Genomic DNA, 23,699 nt, shown 5'->3' with positions numbered 1-23,699 from the left:
TATTGCTATTGTGGGCCTGCTATTGTGGGCTCTCTTTCCTTGCACGCCCACGCTTGGCAACTGGAGGAGGAGGAGGAGTGGAAAAATCACCTAGGCTCAGTAGAGGTGCCATATCTTGCAGAACACTCCTCTGTGTGTGAGTGTGTGTGTGTATGTGTGTCCATACAGAAGAAGATTTGGGGAGTTTGTCAGCAGGACTAGTCCATGTCCTACATTCTCATCCAAGGAACAATAACTATGTGTTTGCAATCTCTTTTTATGGTGGTCTCGAAACACTTCAGAAGAAAAAGTTTTGTGGAAAACCAAGGACAAATGACAGGTAGGTCTAAGGAATTGACATAAGGGTTTACAAAAACTAAGTCATTATTTTTAAAGAAAGGGATCAGTTCCAATAGGAAATAGTTAATAATTGTGTGAGTGTATAATATCAAGGAGATCTTAAGGGAGTAACAAAGACATCAATATGATGAAAAAAAGATTTTAAAAAGTTAGATCATCCATCACTAAAATAAGAATGAAATGTATAGAAGAATTGGGAAATGGGTGGAGATTCATTTCCACCCATGGTATTCTGGAGTTTCTTTTACCTGATTCCGAAACTATGGAAATCTCATTAAAAAAAGAAAATACCACGTCATACTTCTTATTATTTGTGTCAGAGGAAGGCAGGGGAAACTTCCTCTTGTCAAGAAAACAACCATTGTAGGTGTGTGCTAGGGTCACCATAAGTCATACATTACTTGAAGACACACAATAACAATTTGTGAAGGGTTGCATTTATTTATATGTTTTCACAAAATTCAGAAAACATTAAAAGCCTTTTAAAAAATCTTTATAACAACAATCACACTGTAGTAGTAGTCACCCTCACTACTCTCAGTGTAGCTTCCAGTGTTCACTGTAGCCCTTCTTTCGTTACTCACATCATCCTGCTCTCATGAATGGCACTGATTTCTCCCTTGCTTGTCTTAGTCTTTTGCTGGCGATTACCTAAGCTACGGTCCTCCTTATCCGCAGCACTTTGTGCTGACTTGACAACCAGGCTCTGGCTTTTCCCATCATGGATATCCAACCCACTATCAGCAGCAAGTGCTGGTCCTGCCCTTTTTGCCACACGGGGTTTGAATTTGACATCGTAGTAGACAAGGTAGCCATCATTGTACATGTAGAGCTTCTGGTCATTAGGGTTATAACTCAGACTCTGCATGGTAGGAAGAGGTTTGTTCAAAAAGATACGTAAACTGTGTTCCTTGGCCGAGTTGGTGTCAAATGCATAAAATATCACCTCATGAGTCGAATTCACTCTTTTGGTGGCATACAGCACCCCACAGATCATGAACGCATTGCTGACATTTCTCTTCTTCTGTGAAGTGGTCCAAGGTGTATCTAACTGCAAGGTGTCTGGGTTGACTTTCCTAATGACCATGTTCCCATTGGCCACTTTAGATCCATGAATCATCCAAAGCCCCTTTTCATCCCCAGCCATGTCCATGTCTTGAAATTCAACACCTTTATAGGAGAACATGTTATTAAAGGAAGGAGGATCTTCATCCTCCAGCTCCTTATGCAAGAGTCGCAAAGTTTGTGGATCTATTTTGCACAGATCCCTGCTGTGGTAACAGTTGTAATAGAAAGAGCCATTGTAGAAGATTACACCAGCCCCTTGTCCACAGTTTTCACATTTATCATTAGCACCTTGAAGGCTAAATTCCATCACTGGAAAATAAAGCATCAATTTTCTGTAAGAAGAATACAAGCGGAAAGACTCCAATGTATAGTTGTTTTTGTTGGCTGGGAATACCCAATAATGATCTGGTGATTTAGCTCCAAGTGCAAAATCTTTTCCCCAGGCTCCAGCTTTGAAATCTGCCCCTTTCCAGTTGAGCTTTACCAAAATAGGTCCATTTACTCGCAGTAGCCCATCATGGTTGCATGAACCTATGGGAGAACAGGAAAGAAATCAACAAATTCCTTCTTGAAAACAGAGTAAATGTTTGTGATAGTTATTCCACCTGTTACAGCACTATTTATTTATTTATTTACAGCATTTATATTCCGCCCTTCTCACCCCGAAGGGGACTCAGGGCGGATCACATTACACATATAGGCAAACATTCAGTGCTTTTTAACATAGAACAAAGACAAACAAACATAGGCTCCGAGCAGGGCTCGAACTCATGACCTCCTGTGACCTCAGAGTGATTCATTGCAGTTAATTGCATTGGCTTGCTCTCCCACCTGCGCCACAGCCCGGGGGTTTTTTAAATCAAGAAAGCAAACAGCCTCCCATTTTTTTATGGACCATCCAGAGGTAATTTCAAGCACAAACAAAAACATTTTATTCTCACCTTGGCCCATCTACACTGCCTTATAATGCAGTTTCAGAATTCAAATTAACTGCATTGATGTGGCTTATGTATCAGTGTAAATTCATATAATCCACTTCAATGCAGTTCAATATGACCACATTATGTAGTTCAAACTGCATTATATGGCAGTGTAAATGGGGCTCTAGAACACAGTACTGTTAAAAAAAGTAAACGTGCCTAACCAATGGAGCATCTACACTACAGAATTAAGGCACTTTGACAACACTTTAACTGTCATGGTTCTATGTTACGGAATAATGGAAGTTGTCGTTTGTTGAGGCACCAACAGTCTTTGGTAGAGAAGGCTAAAGACCATGAAAACCTACAGCTCTCATGATTCCATAGCTCTGAGCCATAAAAGTAGTGTCAAACTGCATTGATTTTACAGAGTAAATGCACCTGAAAGGGCACAAACATGCAATTCAGCCATGCAGGCGGCATGTGATTAGCGCGTGCTAAGAAAATGTTACCTACTTCTGTACCCTAATTACGCAAGTGATGCATGATCAGCAAATGCTAAGGAAATAATCACCTACTTCTGTACCCTGAGGTGTGTCTGGTGATTGGGATCTAGCCAATAGAAAATTACGTTACCATATGTATATGCAGCATCTATCTAACCCATCGGTTCCCAACCTTTTTTGACCATGGCCCACTTGAGCAGGGCCGACTTTGAACAGGGACCACTTTAACCAGGAACCACTCTTCAATATTAGTACCAATCAGTTTTTGTTCAACTTTAGATTCTGTTTAGATTCAGCTTGTTTATCTGGGGTGCTGATTCAGAAAATTGCATTGGATAGATCACATCAGCTCTAGTTTCTGAAACAGAACATATGCCACCCAGTAGTCACCACCTGCTCATCCACAGAAAACTATATTTAATAATCTAGATTTGATGAGGTCTATTCAATGCAATGGTCAGCTCTGTGGAAAGGGGTGGAAATAAAATTAATAAAATAGGATAAATAAATGAAGAGGAAGAAGGTTTGGGATTTTTGCTCACTGCTGGGCCGCAGCCCACATATTGAGAACAACTGATCTAACCCGTGCAAATTGAGCTTTCGGGGTGCTCAGGGGAAAGGGAGTTATCCTGCCCAGGGCCCAGCTGAATAAACCCGTTTTTTCCACTCTAACAAGACTCAGCATTTCCTTGAACCACATCAGCTGCAAAACACCCAGAGTCCATACTGGAAAAACAGAATTTCCCTTTCTTTATAGCATTATGATATCTGAATGCTTATTGGCCAAATTGCATATACAGTTTCCAAATTGGTAATAAATTAGGCTTTCTGTTGTGACAGATCTCATAATTTTTTTTGCAATTGTTTAGACAGGTCTTGGAAAACAAAAAAAGAAAAAAATTATCTTAAGCTATCTGAATGACAATACTCCATCTTTCCACAAATTCAAAGAGGTTGATGAGCAAGACTGACAGCTTTCATCCAAAGTTCCTGGGCTTTTGAGGGGAATGTTAGTATTTCCACGGCTGACCCTGCTAATGCAGAAAGCTTATCCCATGTTTTATTGGAGTGGTTTTATTTGCATCAGCATGGAATGGGGCAGGTTCCTGAGTGGACGGAGGCCCTTCCTTTGCCTCCAGGGCACCTGTCCGTCTTGGCCCATGCCTGGCTGCCCAAGGCCCCTCGGCGGAAGCGACCCCTCCTAGACTCCTGGCAGTGGGCACGGCAGCATGGAGCCGTGTTGTGGGGCTTTGTTCTGGGTAAAGTGATTCCTTGGCTGCACAATGTGTGCAAAAGGAAGGAGGCACTGTGCTGATCAAAGCAATTTTTGCCCTGTCCCTTGTTAGTAGGAATTCAGGTCCTTGGTGGGAAACCTTGGGCCATGTGTGTGTGTGTGTGTGTGTGTGTGTGTGAGAGAGAGAGAAAAGAAGAGCCTAGTCTCTTCCTTCCAAGAAGGTCTCTTCATCTGCCAAACTAGTCAGGACTGGGAGACAAGTGTGTGGGTGTCTCCCGCACACCAGATCAGCTCTGAAACCTGGCCAGGAGGGTCAAAAATGCCCCCCACTTCCCTGCTGAGAAACTGTGACTTTCCGTTCTTCTGGACAGGAAAGCAGAGCCCACCGAAGCTTCTGCCAGCTCCACCAGGCACCAGTCAGCCCTCCACTGCCAGGAAGAAAGAACGTGGCCGGGCCATGACCTGAGCCCCCTCGCTTCTGCTTCGTTTCTTCCCTCTTTTGCTTTGCTAGAGGTGCATAGTGGTGAGAAGTCTGGCCTTTGGGAGAGAGGGCCTTGGGCATCTTTCCGGCATCCGCTGCCCTCCCAAAAGCTATGGGTGGCCAAAGGATTCAGCCAAAAAGAGTAAGGCACACCCTCCACCACTTCACAGATGAAAAGAGGACATTTGTACCTAAGCAACATCAGAGAGTGGTCAAGGTGATTAAAGTTATTAACAGGGAAGAAGTCACAAGCTTTGAGAGTGTGCAGCCGTTTGCTTTGTTTGAGCCTCCAGAGTAAGGCAAGTTTCTGTCCTCTCCCCTCTTCCTTGATGCCTCGGTTGAATGCCAACTACTTTTGCACTTTCAACTCAGTTTATAACAAATGAAATAAGTAAAGCGCAAAGTGGAAAAGCGGCCGAGGGAGGGAGAAACTTTTTTTTTAAGCAGCTTTGAAACAGCAGAGAATTTATTGAGCCTTTCCTTTCCAAGCTGAACAATGGAAGTGTAAGAAAATGAGGTAGTGTTGCAGGAACCAGCATGCAACTTGCATAATTTTGGAAATAGTCTGACCCTCTCAGAACTGTTCCTGCTATTTCAGTTTCCTGGTGAGGGAGGGGGATCTTAGGTGGGCATTAATGTTGTGCTCAGGTGGTAGTAAACTGTGGATATCGAATATAAGGATTTTATTCTTTTACTGGGCTTCTTCTATTTCTCTTCTTTGCAGAAATTCCAGAGCGGTTCGGAATATACATTCATATTTCCCTTGACTCTCATTAGAGTCTAGAGTGTTAAAATAGTTCTCAGCAACATTGATTAAATATATACTGAAAGCTGAGGAAAAGGAAAACACTGCCTTTCAAAAGGAATCCTTTCAACATAATAGCAGTTGTGGAGTGAGGAAGGTAAGCTCTCAGGAGAGGGGGGCCTTGGGCATCTTTTTGGCCTCCAATGTTGTTGCCTTAACAGCTCCTTGATAGGCCATTCTGTGGCTGATGGAAAATATCAGGGGTTGGAGACCTTGTGTGTATTAGCTGAAGATGGCATCAGTTTGTGTCTGGCTATGGGACATGGTATTTGGACACAGCAAAAACCAAAACTCCTGGAAGGGAAACAATGGGGGATGTCTCTAGAGGAGAGAATATTACCAAGTATAAAAGCCAAAAAGGAAGAATGTCAGGAATAGGTCCAGGTATTTAGAGCTACACAATTATTTTCAGGCACCGTGCTTGGATAATGTTTTGAGCCACAGAAATGAGACAATAGGCATGGCCCTTGGAGAGCTGAGACGTTAAGGTTCAGCAGAGAGAAAAGTTTTGGCATTTCCCAGAGGAGGAGCAATTTGGGTAAGTGTTTGGTGATTTCCTACTGAGGGGGACAGAAACAGCAGTTTACAGATGTAACAAGGTGTCTTAAAGGCTGTGTTATCTTCCTGGTTCAAAGTCTGAGAGAGAGATGATCAGCCTGTCCAGATGGTTACTGATAGTGACAGGCACAGCCTTAAAGATATGGTAAGTGAATACAAGGCACTGGAGGAAAAGATACAAGATATTGGAGCATGATTGTTTCATCCCCACCATGTTAACAGTAATGGACCAGGATGAAAAAGAAAAAAAAAGAATACTTGAAGCATGGCAGTAGAAATGACGTCATTGAGAAAGATAATGGATCGTGGTATGTGTCTGTATCAGTTGAGACTTCTAGAAAGCAGTGTTATCACCTCAATTATATTTTGAAAAACACATTTGCTAGAAAGATCACAAACGGGATGGAAAACATTTCAGGGGAAAGGAAGACACCAAACATCAATGATTTATGGGGGATATGGAAATTGGTATGGGAATCCATGAATGGCCAGAAAAAAAACAGTAAGGAAGCAGCTGATGAGAATGACCTATCTTATAGAAGTCTCTTTACTAGTGCATTGAACATGAAAAATAAATAATATGAACTGGAAATGTTGACATAGGAAAACAAATATGAATTAGAGGCATTACTAAAACATAACAGGATGAGACTCATCGGTGAACTATAGTCACTGATGAATATAACATGGGTTGTCGAAGGCTTTCATGGCCGGGATCACAGGGTTGTTGTGTGTTTTCTGGGCTGTATGGCCATGTTCCAGAAGTATTCTCTCCTGACATTTCGCCCATATCCATGGCAGTCATCTTCAAAAGTTGTGTATACCTCACAACCTCTGAGGATGCCTGCCATAGATGTGGGCAAAACATCAGGAGAGAATCCTTCTGGAACATGGCCATACAGCCTGGAAAACACACAACTACCCTGAATATAACATGGTCTGAAGAAATAGAATAAACAGAAAGGCAGGAGAGATGGCATTTTCTGTACATCATTTTATGTAAGGTGGTCCTGAGCTGGGGCATCAGAGGCAGGTTGAGAGCACTTGGATAAAAAAATATGGGAGACTGAAAGAATTATGGGAAGCTTTTTTGGTCTATGAGCCAGAATTAAGACTTAGACGTCTTCACACAGCCCACACGAGCCATGCCATTGTGCCGGCAGTCTCTGACAAAAAGAAAGGCATGTGGGGTGCCTCGGGGTGCCCCGCACACCCTCCCTGCTTCCCCTATCGCATGGTGGGGATGCGACGAGGCGTGTTGGCACCCTGTTCCTGTCCCATCTGATGGGAGAAAGGGCGGCAATGCGCATTGCCTCTCTGCCTTTTCTCTCATTATATGGAGCTACCCGAAAAACACTTTCCTCCCCATGGTGGACAAGGAAGTGCCTTTGGTTGCTTCCCCTCCACTTCGGGAGGAATAGGAGTGGGGCCTGCCGTGCATTGTCTGATGGCATTCGGCATGCCCCATCCAAGCTGCAGATAAAAACAGCAAAACAGGGCTACTTTGCTCCATATGAAGAGGTCTTTAGAATCTATATGAAGTGTAATCAAGTTACAAACCTATCCCCATCTTCAAAAGGGGGACTTGGGCAATACTGAGGGTTGGCCCTAAGCAATTTTCAAGTGTAAGCAAGCAGTATTATTGGCACCACCTCCCCCTCCCCCCAAACCAATCACTGAATCACGGTACGGAGATGACTTCTTCTTCGCTCCCCCCCCCCCCATCCCGGCTTTGGAGGGGCGGTGGGAGCCTCCCACTGCCCCTCAAAAGCTAGGAAAGGGAGGGAAAGTGCAAAAGAGCACCCATCCCCGAGGCAGGGGAAAACAACAGAAATGGCTGTGGTGGCGAGGGAGCCGCAGCCACTTCTGTTGTTTTCCCACGTCACAGGTATGGGTGCTCCTTTGCTCTCCCCCCCCCCCTCCTGGCTTTGGAGGGGCAGTGGGAGGGCGAGGGAGCCCGGCAGAGAGGGAAGTGGAGGCAAGCAGGCCGGCTTGCAACCAAGCGGGCTAATCGCGCTCTCCAAGGAGCCTCAACTGCACTCTCTAGAGGACTGCGCCTTCAGCAAGTGCATAGTTCACATATAGCTTGAACCGCCCCTGGCAATACTGACCAGTCAGCTAGCAATACAATGATAGCATGAACTACCACTTCATCACATGAGGCAGGGAAGTGTGTGGCAGTGGAGAGCAGAGAAGATCTGTCTTACTCCATTTTTAATGAAATTGATGTTTCCCTGCCTTCTATCACACTGTTAAATGTCTCTGTTTCCTTTCTGTATTCTTTCACTACAGTTGCCTTCACACAGCAGAGGTTTGTGCTTTTGGTTGCAAGGGAAAGCAGTGATGCACGCTCTCTCTCCCCCCTTCTCCCCCCCCCCCACCCCACAGAGAAGGGTGTGGATCTTTGACAACTATGACTTCCAGGACTGCACAGCATGGAGACATGGAATAATAATAATAATAATAATAATAATAATAATAATAATAATAATAATAATAATAATAATAGTATTTAAAATGGGTCCCAACTGCATTTATTCTCCAGTGCAAAATCATCCAAGAAGGATATGGACCTTGGGAAATTATAACTCCCAGGACTGCACAGCATGGAGACAGGGCATCATCATCATCACCATCATCATTGTCTCCTGGCTTTCCCATTCAACACAAAGCACAGGCATATCACGGAAGGAAGGGGCAAAAAGGAAAGGACCTGGAAAGGCTATTTTTTTTTAAAAAAATGTTCTGGCAAAGTAAAAACTCAGTGAGCAAAAGATAATGCTTTCCATAACAAGGACACTTTTGGCTCCTCCCACAATTTCCAAATTTCCCCTCCCACAAATTTTAAACCTGGGAGCAAAAAATGCCATCACATTAGAGAATTTTCTAAACATCCAGATCATTACCAAAAATCCAGTTCCCCACCACCTCCTCAAACATTTGAAAAGAATGCTGGCCCCCACACTTAAAATACACAAAGAATGCTCTATCCTACACTTGAAGGCAAACTCATGCTTCCTGGGTTTTAAGTGTAGCACTCCGTGGAATTTAGTAAATGTGATGAAGTGGCCGGTCTAGAATGGATTAATAAATCTTTTTTTAGCACTTTCAAAAGAATGCTGTAATTATTAATAGTGAGATGGGTTTCTAGAACACAAGCATGACACTCAAAATCCTCCCACCATTTTCTAAAAATAGAGTAGAAGTTAAAAAGGATTTGCTGTCACTGGCTTTTGAAACCTGGGGTTTGGGCCACACCCTTTAAGGAGAGAAAGCAAAAGGACTCTTTGGACAAGGGGCTATGACCTAAATCTAAACATGGGGCTGAACCATTAAAAAGTTGAAATACACTCTTTAATTTATTCTATTTAATTAATTGCACCTGATTACTCAAAATCAGGTGCACCTGAGATTGTGGGGGTACACAAGAGAAATAATATTTCTACTGTAAAGTGGATGATCTGAACCATAATTCTTGAAAGAATCTTGTGTGCTGCGCTGAGTTGAGAGTTTTCTCTCAAATGTTGTACCTGAAATGTTGCATTTGGTCCTCCCCAGAAATGGCATGGAGATGGACTGAAAAGCATATGCAGCTTATTTGATGCCCCTAACACGTCTGAAAGGCCAGTCATAAAAAGGAGCCCCTCACTTCTGTAGAGACACAGAAGTTGCAAAGGCATTCTTGAGACTGTGAAGAGAGTGTGTGCCTCGTCTGATGTTTATTGCAGAAGTGCTCAAGGCACAAGGCAGACATGGAAACAAGGAGCCTTTCCCTGCTTTCTCCATTAAAGACACTTCACTGGCCATGATTGGAAGGCCTGATCTGCCTTGAACATATTTTCAAATGCAACCAGCTCCACAGTGTGTCCAATACTGGTCTGCTTTGCTGTGGAAGAGTGCAGTCCTGCCCACATGGGAGGCCAGTGTGTAAGCAGGATCCCTGCCAAGGAGGGGCTCTTCTGCTTATTGCTATTGTGGGCCTGCTTTGGACGCTCTCTTTCCTTGCACGCCCACGCTTGGCAACTGGAGGAGGAGGAGGAGTGGAAAAATCACCTAGGCTCAGTAGAGGTGCCATATCTTGCAGAACACTCCTCTGTGTGAGAGTGTGTGTGTGTATGTGTGTCCATACAGAAGAAAATTTGGGGAGTTTGTCAGCAGGACTAGTCCATGTCCTACATCCTCATCAAAGGAACTATGATTATGGGTTTGAAACTTCTCTTTTTCAATGGATGTGGAAACACACTTGAATTAATTGTGAAGAACTATAGGAAAAGTTTGGGATAGATTTATTGAACTGACAGAATGATTTAACCACTATAGTAGCTCTTCATTTTTAAGAAAGGTTTTGACATGCTGTATTATACATCATTAACTTATAGAATAAAAAGTCCTTTGTTAAAATGAAATAAGTCTGACAGTGTGAATTAGTTCCTAACAAAAATAAGTCTCCAACTTTTGCTCCAGTTTTATTTGCAATCATTTTGTGACTGTCTTGTGCAGAAGACATAGACGACTAGAAGGGAATGTGAAAATCATTGCAAAGTTTCTTATCTGATGCATGATATCAGATTCAGTCTCTGAAGCGTACATATAATGAACCTGTGTATTATTGACAGCTCATTATGAACATTTTAGAGGCATCTACTTACAAAAACATTATTTACAAAAGCCTGTGCCCAGCATTGTTTTACTACAATCATTAGTAAGATGGAAACCACTTTCGGGGTTATGGAAAACTGCAGGATGAATCAGTTCTCCCCAGTTTTGCCTACAGAAGATCTTCCATCAGCACAATCCCAGCTACTGAACTTTAACTAAAATGTTTTTCAGTTTCATTAACGATTACGTCATCATCATTACTCGCTGCTCTATTTTTCTTTATGAAACCCCTTAATCTCACTGACTAGCAACAATATGGCTACCTTCTCTCATGGTTTCCCGTTTTTCAACTGTAACAGAAACAGGGGTTTTCTCTTGGTATTGCTGCTGGTTACTAATACTATCTGAACTGGGATTATCCTGGCTTGTAGTAGACTGTGACCCACTTTTTACCAGACTGTGCTCTCCTTCAGCTCCAGAAGCCTGATCTTGTTCATTTGCAGCTACATCTTTCAATACCTTACTTTTGCTGTTGATGAATGTGATATTATAAGAAACCAGATAGCCATCATTGTACATGTAGAGCTTCCGATCATTGGGATTGTAATTCAAACTCTGCACTGTAGGAAGTGGTTTCTCGATAAAGATTTTGATGTTGCTTTCCTGACCTGTGTTGGTGTCATACATGTAATTTATCTCATCATGAGTTGAATTCTTTCTCTTGGTTGCATACAGCACACCACAGATCATAAAGCTATTACTGAGCGCATCTTTACTCTGCGAAGTTATCCAAGGTATTCCCACCTTCAAGGTTTCAGGGTCTACTTTCTTAATCACCAATTTCCCATTGGACAGTGTTGAGCCATGAACCATCCAAAGGCCTTTTTCATCTCCAGCCAAGTCTATGTCCTGATATTTGACTCCCTTATAGGAAAACCAGTTATTGAAAGAAGCAGGATCCTGGTCTTCTATATTCTCACGTGAAATTCGCATGCTGAATGGATCAGCCCTGCACAAGGCCCTGCTGTCAAAGCAGTTGTAATAAAAGGAACCATTGAAGAAGATCACCCCAGCACCTTGGCCACAATCTTCACAGTTTGGATTGTTCCTAATGTTAAGGCTATACTCCCGGACTGGAGAATAAATTAATAATTTCTTATATGAAGAGTACAGACGATAGCTCTCCAAAGTACGTTCATCTTTGTTCAGTGGGAAAACCCAATAATGATCTGGGGTTTTCGTCCCAACAGCAAAATCTTTTCCCCAAGATCCAGCTTTGAAATCTGAACCTTTCCAGTTGAGCTTCACTAAAACAGGATCACTGACCTTCAGTATCCCGCCATGGTTGCAGTCTCCTTTAGAAAAATAAGAAGACAGTTTATTTGTATTATATTTTGAAAACAATAACAACAATGCAATTCTATTTCTCCACAAATGCAGAGGGACTAATGAAGAAGACTGACAGCAATATCAAAAATCCCCTGTGGTTCTTTTGCCTAATGTTATTAAGTTTGTAAAGTTTTTGGGCTTTTGAGGGGAATGTTAATATTTCCAGGGCTGACCCTCCTAATGCAGAAAACTTATCCCATGTTTTATTCGAGTGGTTTTATTCGCATCAGCATGGAATGGGGCAGGTTCCTGAGTGGACGGAGGCCCTTCCTTTGCCTCCAGGGCACCTGTCCGTCTTGGCCCATGCCTGGCTGCCCAAGGCCCCTCGGTGGAAGCGACCCCTCCTAGACTCCTGGCAGTGGGCACGGCAACATGGAGCCGTGTTGTGGGGCTTTGTTCTGGGTAAAGTGATTCCTTGGCTGCACAATGTGTGCAAAAGGAAGGAGGCACTGTGCTGATCAAAGCCATTTTTTCCCTGTCCCTTGCTAGTAGGAATTCAGGTCCTTGGTGGGAAACCTTGGGCCGTGTGTGTGTGTGTGTGTGTGTGTGTGTGTGTGTGTGTGTGTGTGAAAAGAAGAGCCTAGTCTCTCCCTTCCAAGGAGGTCTCCTCATCTGCCAAACTAGTCAGGACTGGGAGACAAGTGTGTGGGTGTCTCCCGCACACCAGATCAGCTCTGAAACCTGGCCAGGAGGATCAAAAATGCCCCCCACTTCCCTGCTGAGAAACTGTGACTTTCCATTCTTCTGGACAGGAAAGCAGAGCCCACCGAAGCTTCTGCCAGCTCCACCAGGCACCAGTCAGCCCTCCACTGCCAGGAAGAAAGAACGTGGCCGGGCCATGACCTGAGCCCCCTCGCTTCTGCTTCGTTTCTTCCCTCTTTTGCTTTGCTAGAGGTGCATAGTGGTGAGAAGTCTGGCCTTTGGGAGAGAGGGCCTTGGGCATCTTTCCGGCATCCGCTGCCCTCCCAAAAGCTATGGGTGGCCAAAGGATTCAGCCAAAAAGAGTAAGTCCCTCCCTCCACCACTTCACAGATGAAAAGAGGACATTTGTACCTAAGCAACATCAGAGAGTGGTCAAGGTGATTAAAGTTATTAACAGGGGAAAAGTCACAAGCTTTGAGAGTGTGCAGCCGTTTGCTTTGTTTGAGCCTCCAGAGTAAGGCAAGTTTCTGTCCTCTCCCCTCTTCCTTGATGCCTCGGTTGAATGCCAACTACTTTTGCACTTTCAACTCAGTTTATAACAGATGAAATAAGTAAAGCGCAAAAAGTGGAAAAGCGGCCGAGGGAGGGAGAAACTTTTTTTAAAGCAGCTTTGAAACAGCAGAGGACTAATTGAGTTTCCTTTCCAAGCTGAACAATGGAAGTGTAAGAAAATGAGGTAGTGTTGCAGGAACCAGCATGCAACTTGCATAATTTTGGAAATTGTCTGACCCTCTCAGAACTGTTCCTGCTATTTCAGTTTTCTGGGGAGGGAGGGGGATCTTAGGTGGGCATTAATGTTGTGCTCAGGTAGTAGTAAACCTTGGATATCGAATATAAGGATTTTATTCTTTTACTGGGCTTCTTCTATTTCTCTTCTTTGCAGAAATTCCAGAGCGGTTCGGAATATACATTCATATTTCCCTTGACTCTCATTAGAGTCTAGAGTGTTAAAATAGTTCTCAGCAACATTGATTAAATATATACTGAAAGCTGAGGAAAAGGAAAACACTGCCTTTCAAAAGGAATCCTTTCAACATAATAGCAGTTGTGGAGTGAGGAAGGTAAGCTCTCAGGAGAGGGGGGCCTTGGGCATCTTTTTGGCCTCCAATGGTCTCTCAAATACAGTATTCCAGGATTGGAAATAAAAGCTTTGCTTCCCACATTCAAGGGCATGTTTAACTCATCAACACCATGTGATTTCCCCACTGCCTTTAAAAAGGAATCCTTTCGCATAAAAATAACTAAATTATTCTAATACTGGACCTAGCTGAGCCTTCTTAAGAAAAGCCTTTTTGAAAAACGATCAAGGTGTGAAGAAAATTCTGTCTCTTATCATGGCTGATTATATGTTACATAATGAGCTTGGCCCCAGTAGATATAAAAAAGCAAGAGCATATTATATAAGGAAACTACATTAGTGTATCCTAGAATAATAATGTGACTGATAATACTTACCAACTGGTGGTGACATTGACAGATTTGCAAGACCAGCACCACTGGCAATTGCTTCCTCACATTCTTGTAGCTTTTTCCGCAGGTTATTGATCTCACGTTGTATTGTAACTATATTGTTCTTGTCGTGACCTTCCATGGTTGTTACTGCAGTGTTGATGTTATTAATCTGAAACATGAGTGTAGTTGTTAGCTTCCCCTTATCAGAGAATGGGATCAATCCACTCATGTTTCCACCAGCAGAACATATTTTCCACTAGAACAGATTTCTCCTTCCTTTTGCTGCCTTCCCATCCATCTCTCAATTTAGAGGGATTCCAGGAAGGATATGCAGAAGGATAAAGGAAAAGGAAAGCAAGGAGAGGTCAACTCTCATTACTGTAGTGAAGCCCCATTCTTCATGGGAGTGAAGAAAACAGGAATTGTATCCCAGACAGAATAATGACTAGAAAAACAGAATATGATTTAGCTGATCCCAAATAGGCATTCACCGTGCAAAAGGCAGATATTTTGAGACACTTTGTCCTTTTTTTACATTGAAGAAAGCATGAGCATGTTGGAAACAATCAAGGAAGATAATGCTTATGAGCAAGGACTAATGCATCTCTTTTTTTCCATCTTTATTTGGCCATATGCCACAAATGCCTTTCACCAGGTCAGACTACTTCTCCATTTATCCTAATCCAGCACTGTCTAATTGACCAGCAGTGGACAACAACAGTTTTGCATGTTTAGCCAGAAATGACTTAAGTCTGAGCTTCTTAAATTTTTCCCACTCAAAATCTTTTTCTGCTTGAGGAATTTTTATGTGACCCTGGGTAGGTAAAGGTAAAGGTTTCCCCTGACGTTAAGTCCAGTCATGTCTGACTCTGGGGGTTGGTGCTCATCTCAATTTGTAAGCCGAAGAGCCGCCGTTGTCTGTAGACACCTCCAAGGTCATGTGGCCGGCATGACTGCATGGAGCGCCGTTACCTTCCCGCCGGAGCGGTACCTATTGATCTACTCACATTGGCATGTTTTCAAAGTGCTAGGTTGGCAGAAGCTGGAGCTAACAGCGGCCGCTCACGCCGCTCCCGGGGTTTGAACTGCAAGTTCAGCAGCTCAGTGCTTTAACACACTTTGCCACCGGGGCTCCTTGTGACCCTGGGTATATAGGTATAAAAATTGATATAAAAATCATACATAAAAATCAGCATTTGCAAGGCTTACTAAAGAAGCTGGTTTTCCTTTCTGTGGAGTAAAGCTGAAGCATTTTTGACAGAGCACACTGTAAACATTGAACAGGGTTGCTAACAGATTTGTGTAAATGTGTGGTATTCAGACACCTTTTACTGCTGCCAAAACATTTCGTGACCAAGAAGCAGTGATCTCTCTGCTTCTTAGGTAATCTCTCTCTGGTGTGGGAAAGAAATACCATGTGCCCCACCATTGCTGCCATCTACCTTCCGCTTTACTTGAAAGCAAGCAGACTTTGTAGACTACTGGTCACACAAAATAATCTCTCAGGACACCCTACCTACAATACTTGGCTAGCTTTGGAAACTTATTCTCCTGCAGTTTCTCCACTGTAGTAGCGTCATAACAGGAAAGTTTTGGGGCAGCAATTATCCACCAATGCAAGCAGAGCCAGGTGTAAGGTCTATTCAGTGCCATATGCTTTGACCTAACCAGTACTGAGAGGACCATTAAGACGTACTCTGCACAATTGCAAATGATTGTGTTTCAAACAACGGTCATCTGTCATGAAATGATGACAATGATCATTTGATCCTCATTCATTTGCTTCATGGAAAGAGTATTCATACCTGGTGTCATTCCCTGATAGGATGGTCTTGTTGTTATGCACCAATTTTTGGTTACACTATCCTGTAGTTTTCTTGGTCACATTTATTCGCAGGGGTTTTTGCCAAAGCCTTTGTCCAAGGATGAGAAAGTATGGCTTGCCCAAGATCACACAGTGAATTGCACATGTCTGAGCAGTGAATTGAACCCTGACCTCCAACAGTCCTGCTGTAACACACCAACCATCACACCACATTGCTTCCCTAATAGTTTATGTCTTAGCAAATGCAGCAAGGATAGTAGGTGATACTTTAATTAGGGAAATGTGATATATGAACCTGACTTTCTTCTTACTAGCAGAGTAAGGGAAGAATATTCATGCTGAACTGAGGTCAGATTTATTTTCCAAACTTCTTTAATATCACTTTATTGCCTGATAATGTCTATTGTTTCAGGAAAGAAAAGAGGGGGGAATTGAATTTGGTGTGCATCTACACTGTAAAAGAAATGCAGCTTGAAAGCACTTTAATTACCATTGCTCAATGCTATGGGAGCCCTTGGTGGCTCAGTGGATTAAACCTTTGTGCCAGCAGGACTGATGACTTGAAGGTTGGGTTGCTGACCTAAAGGTTGCCGGTTCAAATCCAACCCGGAGAGAGCTCAGATGAACTCCCTCTATCAGCTCCAGCGCCATGCAGGGGACATGAGAGAAGCCTCCCACAAGGATAGTATAAACATCAAAACATCCGGGCATCCTCTGGGCAACGTCCTTGCAGATGGCCAATTCTCTCACACCAGAAGCGACTTGCAGTTTTTCAAGTTGCTCCTGACATTAAAAAATGCTATGGAATCATGGGAGTTGTAGTTTGATGTGGTATGGACACCCTTTGGCAGAGAAGGTTAAAGACCTTGTAAAACCACTACTCCCATGATTCCATAGCATTAAGACATGGCAATTAGGGGTGTTAAACTACATTAATTCTACATTGTAGATGCACCTCTGTGCTTGTTTTGAATGCAAGAAGTCATTCTCTTAGAAACCCAGGATAAACTACATCCGTCATACATTTATCTATATCTCTACTTATGACTACCTAAAATCTGGATAGAATCCCCTTAGGATTCATTACCACGATCCCATTACCTGTTCAATCAAGCTGTCAACCAGTTTCTTTGTGCTATCTGTGGTTGCATTCTTGCTTATATCCTGTGCCACTGCTATCACTGATTGAAGGTCATTGATAACCTTGTCGAAGTTCAGATCAATGTGAGTGCCATACGTCTTTGCATACTTTATGCGTGCTGCCAGGTCAGTTAAGTTGGTTGTAATAATAGACATATTATTTCTGCCATTATAAATCTAGAAGGCAAGGAGACAAATGTTTAGATCACTTATGTCTAAGGGTTCTCTTCCAATCTTGCATAGATCATTGTGACGCTGTGCAATGTGGCATTTAAGTGTTATGTATAACAGTGATAGAATCTTAATGTTGGATATTTTTGAGGAAGAATTATAGAATCATGCAATAATAGAGTTGGAAGAGACCACATGGCCCATCCAGTCCAACCCCCTGCCATGCAGGAAAATCACAAAGTACCCCTGACAGATGGTCATCCAGCCTCTGTTTAAAAACCTCCAAGGAAGGAACTTTGACCACACTTTGAGGCAGAGAGTTCTGCTGCTGAACAGCTCTTACAGTCAGGAAGTTCTTCTTAATGTTCTGATGAAATCTCCTTTCCTGTAATTTGAACCCATTTCTCCAAGTCCTAGTCTCCAGGGCAGCCGAAAACAAGCCTGCTCCTTCTTTCTTATGACATCCTTTCACATATTTATACATGGCAATCATGTCTCTTCTCAACTTCCTATTCTGCAGGCTAAACATACCCAGCTCTTTAAGCTGCTCCTCATAGGGAACAAACTCCAGACTTTGATCATTTTAGTTGCCCTCCTCGGGACACCTTTCACCTTGTCAATGTCTCTTTTAAACTATGGTGCCCTGAATTGGACACAGTATTCCAGGTGAGGTGTGACTGAAGCAGAATAGAGGGGCACCATGACTTCCCTTGATCTAAATACTATACTCCTTTTGATGCAGATAAAGAATGGGTAGAAATATTTTAAATAATGAAATAATCTAATTCCAAAAGGTGTGGAACAGCAGTTACTGTAAACTAAACAAAATAAGAAGATCTAGCTGTGTTCCTCTCTTGGTTGTTGGATCACACTGAAGTATTGTGAAACTGCATGCCATTGGAGTTCCCATCAGCTCTTGTTAGTGTGGCCAGTGGTAAAGAGTGAGAGGAGCCATAATTTATCAGTACCAGAAAGACTACAGATGCCTCATTCCTGTATTGAAGCAGATAGGACATGGGTTCAAATCCTTACTCTTATCAGCCCACACTAATGGGCTGATACTTACTTACTTCTAATTTGTTTAAGTGGCAGATGATCTATACCTGTCAGGGGTTTGATGAGCTGAAGTCAGTGTTGTAACAGAGTCAGGAATTAAAAAGATTCACATTTTAAAATTATTCTTAATATGCATGAGCACAAAGAGCCACAGCATAAATCAATACAATTCCCTGCAATTATGGACCAGCCATGATTAAGTAGATGATTAAGTAGACCCTTGCGTTTTAAAATGTACCATTACAACACTGGCCAAAATGCTGTGCTTGGGTAAATTTTACCTCATTCAGTTGTTCCTGCAATTGATTAGTCAGGTTGTAGAAGTCACTCTCCAGTTGCTCCACCCTTGGCGCAGGAAAGACGACGTTGGCCAGATGCATGGTACAAATACATTGGCCACTTGCATCTCTCACTCCTACGACTTTCGCAATGTGACTACCATCAACAATGACCTGGTAGAGCAGATTAAAAAAAACAGGAAGACAATATATTCTGGAAACTTATTGTTAGCCATTCTTACTTTCCCTGCAGGATAATTTCTGGCATCTGAACATTAGTGTCCTCATTGCGTTTCTACCTTTTGTTGGCTGAGATCAGAGCATATACCCCCAGTGCTGAAACCAGTTTGATATGCCTTGATTTTCCGTAACTCAAAATGTTTGGAGTGATACCCTTCATCCTGCCTCTGCATATCCTAAGCCCAAAGGGAGTTGACTGCTACTAGTAAATAGGGAAAAAACTATTTTTTAATCATTTTTATTCAGAAAATTGCAACAAGGGGTGGACTTTTTTAAAAGACTTCACTTGTTATAAAATTCAGCCCCTATGAAAGTTTTCAGACTTTGGGAGAAAGGAGGCAGCGAGCATGTGTCTTGCTGGGGGCGGTGATGCCCACTTATATTTACAATATGACAGAAGACACAAGCAGCAGAAAGAAAACAAATCACATGAAATTTGGACTCAGGAAGAAGATAGGTTCCAACATAAATGCCAGAGATTGCAGGAACTCCTAGACTATTACATTAATTTCCCATGCAAGTGAAATGATGCTCAAAACTTTACAACAAAAACTTCTACCTTGTAAGGTGCAGGAAATGTCAGATGTCATAATTGGGTTTAGTAAAGGGAAAGGTGCTAGATATTATATTGCAAAAATATAATCAGCAATAAAGAGTACAAAAAAATTCAGGAAAAAATTAGCAAGTCCGTTATAGATTATAACAAATCCTTTAACAGTGCTGATCATGAACACTGGATTGCTCTTTAAGAACTGATGTGATTGATCAGATGCGTAAGAATAACTCATAACAAAAGTCCACTATCGGGATTGAATATAGAGAAACAGAATGGTTTCCCTTTGGCAAGAAGGTTGGGAACAGCTGCCTTTTATGGCAGGCATCCTCTGAGGGATTTTATGCAACTTCTATCCCCGCTGGACACCAGCTCTATTTATTTGATGTTGCCACCAAAGACATCATATTTGATACCAATCCTGATATATACCAAGTGTCCCCAAAATATATATACACCCACAGTTCTGTATTATTATTTTGCCTTTTTCCTGCCACTTTAACTGCCATGGCTCAATGCTATAGTAATTTTACAAGGTTTTTACTCTTCTCTGCCAAAGAACCCTGGTACCTCACCAAACTACAAATCCCAGGCATGGGAGTTAATGTGGTTTCAAACTCCAGTAATTTTATAGGGCAGATGCACCTTTTGTGTACTTCCTCAGGTGCTTGGATCCCTTTGCATACTGATATTACAGACTAACACAGCTGTGTCTCTGAATCCTAACCTGGCTGACTCTCTATCCCAACCATCACTTATTCACTCCACTTCACTCTCCAAACCAAAATTCTACCGCCTTCCTGTATCCAAATCTGTCCCAATGTTTCATCAGCCTCCCCATTCTCAACACTTCATTTGCACAGCCCCTGCCATCAGCTCCTTATGTGATTACATCTATTGCACAATATATGAGAAACAATTTTCTTAATACATAAAACAACATTTTACACCAAAAGTCATGGTTTACTCCAGTCTTTCCAGCAACTAAGTACTATAGGTCAAGTGTGTCCTGAATTCTACTCCATGTAATAAATGGAGTGGCTACTGATTAAAGCACGAGGATGCCATGCCTCATTGTGCTAAAAACAGAATGCTTAAAATGATTATTTTTGTTATTACACTGTTTGTATACATTAGACCATAAGGAAGGCTGAGCGAAGGAAGATAGATCCTTTTGAACTTTGGTGTTGGAGGAAAATCCTGAGAGTGCCTTGGACTGCAAGAAGATCCAACCAGTCCGTCCTCCAGGAAATAATGCCTGGCTGCTCACTAGGGGGAAGGATACTAGGGGCACAGTTGAAGTACTTTGGCCACATCATGAGAAGACAGGAAAGCTTGGAGAAGATCATGATGCTAGGGAAAATGGAAGGAAAAAGGAAGAGGGTTCGACCAAGGGCAAGATGGATGGATGTTATCCTTGAAGTGACTGGCTTGACCTTGAAGGAGCTGGGGGTGGCAATGACCAACAGGGAGCTCTGGCATGGGCTGGTCCATGAGGTTAGGAAGAGTTGGAAACCACTGAATGAATAAACAACAACATAATTAGACTTTAGAAAATATTGAACCACTTAGTGGCCATATCATTGTAAGAGAGCTGAATCCACTCTCAGTTTTACAGCCATTCATCCTGATCTCAGATTGTATGGGAACAACGAAGGTGATTGGGACCCTGTTGCTGAAAGAAGTTCAGCACCAGGACAGTTCCTGTAGAATCTGGAACAATTGAAACAAGAGTAGTCTCAAAACTGAGGGCATTACCACAACATGCTCTTATACCATCACAGTGATGCGTCGGTCTCACTTTTGCCCCGTCCTTATTACACAACACCATAGCTTTCCAGGGATTGTTTGAATTGGAGGGTTGTTGAAATATGGTTTTTCGTGCTGGAAAAAAATCCATTAATGACCCCTTTTCCACGCAACAATTCCATAACCAGTTTGGGTGTTGATGTCTCATAGTGTTTTCTTCCATGTACAATAAATTCATGGGCACAATAATTCTCAGTTCTGGCAGAAAAGTGCCAGGTGGAGAAAATGACTGTTTAAACCTCTTTCAATTCCCTCTTCTGGTTTCTGGGTTTTTTTGTGGGGTTTTTTTTGCTATTATATTGTCATAATATCAGAATATATCCTTCTATTGTACTAGTTTGCCATCTTGGCACTATTACAGCTAGTAAAGGTAAAGATTTTCCCCTGACATTAAGTCTAGTCGTGTTCGACTCTGGGAATTGGTGCTCATCTCCATTTCTAAGCCGAAGAGCCATCATTGTCCATAGACATCTCCAAGGTCATATGACCAGCATGACTACATGGTGTGCTGTTACCTTCCCGCCAGCGCGGTACCATTGATCTAGTCACATTTGCATGTTTTTGAACTGCTAGGTTGGCAGAAGCTGGGGCTAACAGTAGGAGCTCACCCCACTCCCCGGATTCGAACCTCTGACCTTTCAGTCAGCAAGTTCAGCAGCTCAGCAGTTCAAACTGCTGTACACAGGGAGCTCATATGGTCTAAATAATCTAAACATCTCATCTGATCTTGGAGGCTAAGCAGGACCAGTCCTGGTTACTACTTGGATCGGAGACTTCAAAGAAATACCAAGTGCTGTTGACTTTATTTCAGAGGAAGAGGCTGGCAAAACTACTTTTGAGTATCCCTTGCTTAAGAACACCCCATGAATTTAATGGGGTGTGATTTGAAGTGATTTGAAGGTACATACACACATATTCGTGCATGTGTTCCCTTGTATAACTTCATTATTTCCTTATCCAAGCCACCACTGTGCCACATCAAAGCAGAATCTCCATCAAATTCCTGTAGTTCATTGAAAGCCAAGAGATTATTTTTCTCACTCTCTACAATTTAGTTGCGGTGTACCTACTCAGGGTCTAGCTAGAAACTGAGATCCTTTTTTATGAATCAGATACTTACAAGAGAAGCCACCAAGAGCAGATATGGCAGAATTGTGTTCATCCTCAATGGTAGAATGGTGTTTGGCAGTCGTCTATGTGCTTTATAGTCGGGACGTTGATGGGAGGGAGGAACAATGTGATCCAAATGGCCACCTCCTCAGACTTGAATTGGACAAAGTGTAATAAGCATTCATCTTGCTTACCTATTAGTCTTTCATCTTGCCTTTGTATATCCCTCCTCCTCCATGAGTAATTAGATTTCATCAGATAAAGAATGAAAGCATACAGCTATGTGGGCTATAACCAAACATTTCACATCTCTCTCAACTTATTAACCTCCCCTTCCTCCTAAAAAGGAAGATCAAATGGCAACCGTTATTCTATTTTTAAACTGCATCCTTAACCTTTGATAAGAAACTCTTTGAATCACAACTCTTAATGATTTATTTTGCGCATTAGAGTTTAAGCAGAAAACAGTGGGACTTTTACTTCTCCTATAGTGGCGATACCAGTATCTCCTTGGGATCAGAATAATTTCATATGCCACTATGATGTCCTGAGTTTGTATGAATGTCATTGTATTTCAATTGTAGAAAGTAAGTGTTGGACCAGGCTTGAGAGATCAGGATTCAAATTCCCACTCAGGTTAACTTGGGCAAGACATACTCTCTTAGCCTCTCAGGAAAGCAATAGTAGACCACATCTGACATGTTTTCCTTAAGGTCAGCATAAGTCTAAAAGAACCTGAAGGCATGCAACAACAATACATGACAAGGTAATGTATTGTCATATGTGGTATACAAAACTGATTTTAAAAAGTGGTGATGACATAGAAAGTTGAAAGCGATTACTGATTGGCTGGGAATTTGAACATATTTTAAAAATACGTTAGGTAATTCAGTTTTTTTTCATGTCAGGAGCAACTTGAGAAACTGCATGTCGCTTCTGGTGTGAGAGAATTGGCCGTCTACAAGGACGTTGCCCAGGAGATGCCCGGATGTTTGATGTTTTACCATCCTTGTGGGAGGCTTCTCTCATGTCCCTGCATGGGAAGCTGGAGCTGACAGAGGAAGCTCATCTGCGCTCTCTCCGGATTTGAACCGGCAACCTTCAGGTCAGCAGTTCTGCTGGCACAAGAGTTTAACCCATTATGCCACTGAGAACTCCGAGGTGAGAGATGAAAAGTTATTCTGAGTTTCTAAGTTTGGTGAAGTAGAACAGAGCATGGATTTGAGTCAGGTGTCCACTTAATCTTAGTCAGAAAGAACAGTAATGTTATATATGATTTATAAATAGTTAAGAGTAGCAACTAATATAATAGCTACAAGATTCAGCACTCTAAATTATCTAAAATTATATGTCTATCATTTGCTTAATAAATACTTTAAATATACATACTTTTTAATATACTGTGTATATAAGGGGGGACCTTCAAGTTGGTTCTGATCTGTGGGGACCCTGAGGAAAACCTAT

The 23,699-nt window shown here is 42.3% G+C and overlaps 1 protein-coding gene across 2 annotated transcripts; it reads right to left on the bottom strand.

Moving 5' to 3' along the window:
- Nucleotides 1-760: 760 nt before the first annotated feature.
- On the bottom strand, nucleotides 761-22,343 carry LOC134295294 (olfactomedin-like). 2 transcript variants are annotated; one of them, XM_062967307.1, is made up of 5 exons: nucleotides 22,246-22,343; nucleotides 18,527-18,697; nucleotides 16,980-17,195; nucleotides 14,057-14,222; nucleotides 761-1,938 (listed from the first exon to the last, which is right to left on the bottom strand). In XM_062967307.1, exons 1-5 carry the CDS (start codon nucleotides 22,285-22,287, stop codon nucleotides 920-922), a joined length of 1,614 nt encoding a protein of 537 aa, XP_062823377.1. In that variant the 5' UTR covers nucleotides 22,288-22,343; the 3' UTR covers nucleotides 761-919. The 2 variants fall into 2 exon arrangements, with proteins under 2 accessions (XP_062823377.1, XP_062823376.1); XM_062967306.1 differs by lacking the exon at nucleotides 761-1,938 and adding an exon at nucleotides 10,182-11,865 and having other exon boundaries at nucleotides 22,246-22,333.
- Between the last annotated feature and the right edge of the window lie 1,356 nt (nucleotides 22,344-23,699).

The sequence above is a fragment of the Anolis carolinensis genome, chromosome 1 (genome assembly GCF_035594765.1).
Source record: "Anolis carolinensis isolate JA03-04 chromosome 1, rAnoCar3.1.pri, whole genome shotgun sequence".
Taxonomy (NCBI): Eukaryota; Metazoa; Chordata; class Lepidosauria; order Squamata; family Dactyloidae; genus Anolis; species Anolis carolinensis.
Note: the sequence above shows the minus strand (reverse complement) of the source record. Positions and strands in the feature narration are given on the sequence as shown.